Genomic DNA, 3,606 nt, shown 5'->3' with positions numbered 1-3,606 from the left:
GGTGGCAGCTGGTCAGCTCTCCATTATTACTTGGCTGCAATAAATTATTTAGCCCCAGCCTGATCTCATTAGTGAATGAGTTGTGTTATGACGTCATGGCCATGTCATAGTGTGCTCGCTAGGTAATTGGAGGAACGCAGGGAGTCATGGATTGCATTGTGCAGCTCCCTGGGGACACGAGCTGGGCTGACAATGGGCACTGCTCTCATTAGCTGCCTTGTGACCCCGGGGGCTGGGAGTGACAGCCGGGGGGCTCTATCTGGCTGCCAGACACAGGAGGGGGGAGAGACCACCACAGAGAGAGCAGCCCCTCCATCAGGACACACTGCAGCGCTGGAGATGTCAGAGCTCGGGATGAGCCGGTGACCGCTCTGCAAAACCCTGCGCCTGAGCCAGCGCTGACCGGTCCGCACATGTGTCGGGGACGAGCAGCATGTGTGTGGGGGATCTGTGATGTGATATCGCTGCCAGGACACACGGGCACCATGGGCTTGCTGCGATTTTATTTAACGCTCGCTTTTTTGACCTGGGGTACTGCCAGGGCTCAGGGAGAATACTGCCATGGCTGGGTGGACGCTGCTGGCAATTACCAGGCGGGATTTCAGTGCCCGGAGGATTTTGATACTGTGGATGCCACCATCTGCTGCGGGTCGTGTGTACTGCGCTACTGCTGTGCTGCGTCTGATGCCAGGCTGGAGCAAGGAGGGTGCAGCAATGACCGGGAGCTGGAGGACCCCGGGGTCACCGCACGTGAGTCCAACATTGTTATTATTATTATTATTATTATTATTATTATTATTATTATTATATGTCCAGCTAGAATATTATTATTATTACATGTCCAGCTAGATTATTATTATTATTATTATTATTATTATTAATATTATTATTACATGTCCAGCTAGATTATTATTATTACAGATCCAGATAGATTATTATTATTACATATCCAGCTAGATTAATATTAATATTTTTTTATTATTATTAATAAACAGGATTTATATAGTGCCAACATATTACACAGCTATATATATCTGTTTTATCTGATATCAATCACAAGTGCAATATAATACCAAGTTGGTAAATCACCAGTACATGTGTAGAATTAAATTGGTATTATCATTAAACAGGATTTATATAGCGCCAACATATTACACAGTGCTGTACAATAAATATAGGATGCAAATGACAGAGAGGGTGACACAGGAGGAGGAGAGGACCCTGCCCCCAAGAGCTTACAATCTATGTATTATAGATATTTCACATCTCACCAATCTCTCCCTGACTTTCTCCCACAAGTCACAATGCTGCGCATGTGTCTGCAGTGATGTGGGCATGCAATTTAATATTGGTTTATTGGAAAATAATTAGATTGGTTGGTCGATCTACCCGTGTGTACCCAGCCATGGCACGCATGTGATATTTTATTTAGGAGAATTGATCAAAAATCAATAAAGAGATCGATTATTGTTCAGCTGAATGTATTTAAATGGAGAGAACTTTTTGTACCATGGTTGATATTTTATTTGGATACATTGGTGAAAATGATCAGAATAGTGATAGAATATTGGTAAGTGGATAGTACATAGAATTATTATTAAACAGGATTTATATAGCGCCAACATATTAGGCAGTGCTGTACAATAAATGGGGGTTACAAATGACAGACATAGACAGTGACACAGGAGGAGGAGACCCTGCCCTGAAGAGTTTACAATCTAGGAATATTAGGAGATGATCGCAGGGAAGGGTTATACTTTTCTGGATATGGAGATTGATTGATTTATAGAATTTACATTAAGTACACATGTGGAGGCTTCAGTCATCCAATCATATGCAAGGAAAATTTCTATTTCTAAAATTCCTCTGCATGTGATTGGGTGTCACACTGGCAATATATATATAATGTCCTTTATTATAGTGTAACTTTTAACATGGGGGAACCCTTACTATAATTACTATATCCAGAGCTCACAGTATATTAGTGTGGTGGTCAGTTGGACAAATGCCTCTTACATTGCCAGTGGGAAAAATGTCACCCTTACAGATAGCCAAAAAACATTTAGTATCAGATAAACTTGACTGAGAGCCACAAAGTGCTTATTGCTCAAGGAACCCTGGTTGAGAAACATTGTTGTAAGTAGATTTGTGATACCAATATATCCACTTATTATACCTTAGTATTATATTATACATTATTATATATATATTACACCCCCGTATGTCTTCCTCACCGGCTCACCTTCTGTCTCCTTTACTAGTAGGTAGGTCAGTATGTGTGACATATATGTGCTATATATCTATATATGTGACACAGGTGACTTACCTGTACATGTGTTGTCACTGCTCCCTGATATAACATGATGGGGAGAGGTGATATGACTGCGTAGATTGGTATTTGTGGATGATTGATGTCTGGGCTGTACATGGTAAGTTTTGTGAAGTTGTAATGTCAGTGATAAAATATAACATCTATAAGAATGTTGTATAAATATAATACAAAGAGAGCTTTACTAAAGGAGCTATCAATGCTGTAGAAATATGGAACATCTAAAAGGAAAGCATAGACGCAATAATTTACAAGAAAAGCGAAAAAACCCGTATTAGGTGATGGACAATGTTAAGATAAATTGGACAGGGACACGTATTTAAATTAAAGCTTGTGTTATAATAGAGAGAAGCCTCCACTGTAAGTATTTTCATATATAGTAATGCATGAATCTATAATTACCCTTCCAACCATTGGGGTTTTATAATTGTACAATTCCTGTGTGATCTCTGGAATAATTAGAAGAATAAAAGAAAATGTTATTCCCATGGTGCTCAATAGATAGATAGATAGATAGATAAATAGATAGATAGATAGATAATTGATGTATTTATTATATACAGAGTCTGTAATGAGCTGACAGGTGTCAACGTATGGGAATATAAATAATTTAGATGAGTATTAAATGGGACAAGCGTGTCTAATCCAACTAAAGCTGGGACTGATGTATCTGATGAACTGATTAGGGTAACACCTTCACTGGATGCATTAGTAAGATTTACTTCATTGGAAGAAACAGTTATAATATCAGTTATAATATTACAGAAAAAAAGGTTTATAACCCCATAAGCACCCGATCTGGTTTCATGTCTCCACAATACTCTGAACATCTTCCTGGACTTTCCACTTCTTCAATGAATAATAAGACTTTTTGTGAGATAAATGCAATCTCTAAAATTTAGCTTTTATAATAATACAACCAAACTTTTTTGATGGACTCCAGTTCATGTTTGGGTTAGGACTGTGAACTTTAAATAACCCTGTGTAGAATGCTGACTTATATATATATAAAGCACTAGTAGCACTATATTACTATGCACTTTACAAAGTCCAGTCATGTCACTATCACTTCAAAGTAGTCAGGAGAAACCATGGAGAGCGCAGTGTGAGAGCAATGTTGGTGTGAGCAGAATTCAGCAGATGATTTCTCTTAAAGGTAGCAGGGAATTTATTATCTAACAACCCCAAAGGACGACCTCAGCGATGTCACAATCAATAGAAAAGTCTTTCTGTAGGTCTTCTTGTGGATTTAGGTCTGAGGAGTCATCATAAGTGAA

The 3,606-nt window shown here is 38.8% G+C and overlaps 1 protein-coding gene across 1 annotated transcript in view; it reads left to right on the top strand.

Moving 5' to 3' along the window:
* Positions 1-285: 285 nt before the first annotated feature.
* Positions 286-3,606, top strand: part of SHISA3 (shisa family member 3) — a 16,542-nt gene continuing 13,221 nt past the window's right edge. Inside the window, exon 1 of the mRNA XM_072406268.1 lies at positions 286-750. Within this exon, the coding sequence (XP_072262369.1) occupies positions 414-750 (337 nt within the window). The 5' untranslated portion in view covers positions 286-413. The remainder of the gene's footprint in view (positions 751-3,606) is intronic.

Source organism: Pyxicephalus adspersus, chromosome 3 (genome assembly GCF_032062135.1).
Source record: "Pyxicephalus adspersus chromosome 3, UCB_Pads_2.0, whole genome shotgun sequence".
In the NCBI taxonomy this organism is placed as follows: domain Eukaryota; kingdom Metazoa; phylum Chordata; class Amphibia; order Anura; family Pyxicephalidae; genus Pyxicephalus; species Pyxicephalus adspersus.
This window is presented reverse-complemented; position numbering and strand designations above follow the sequence as displayed.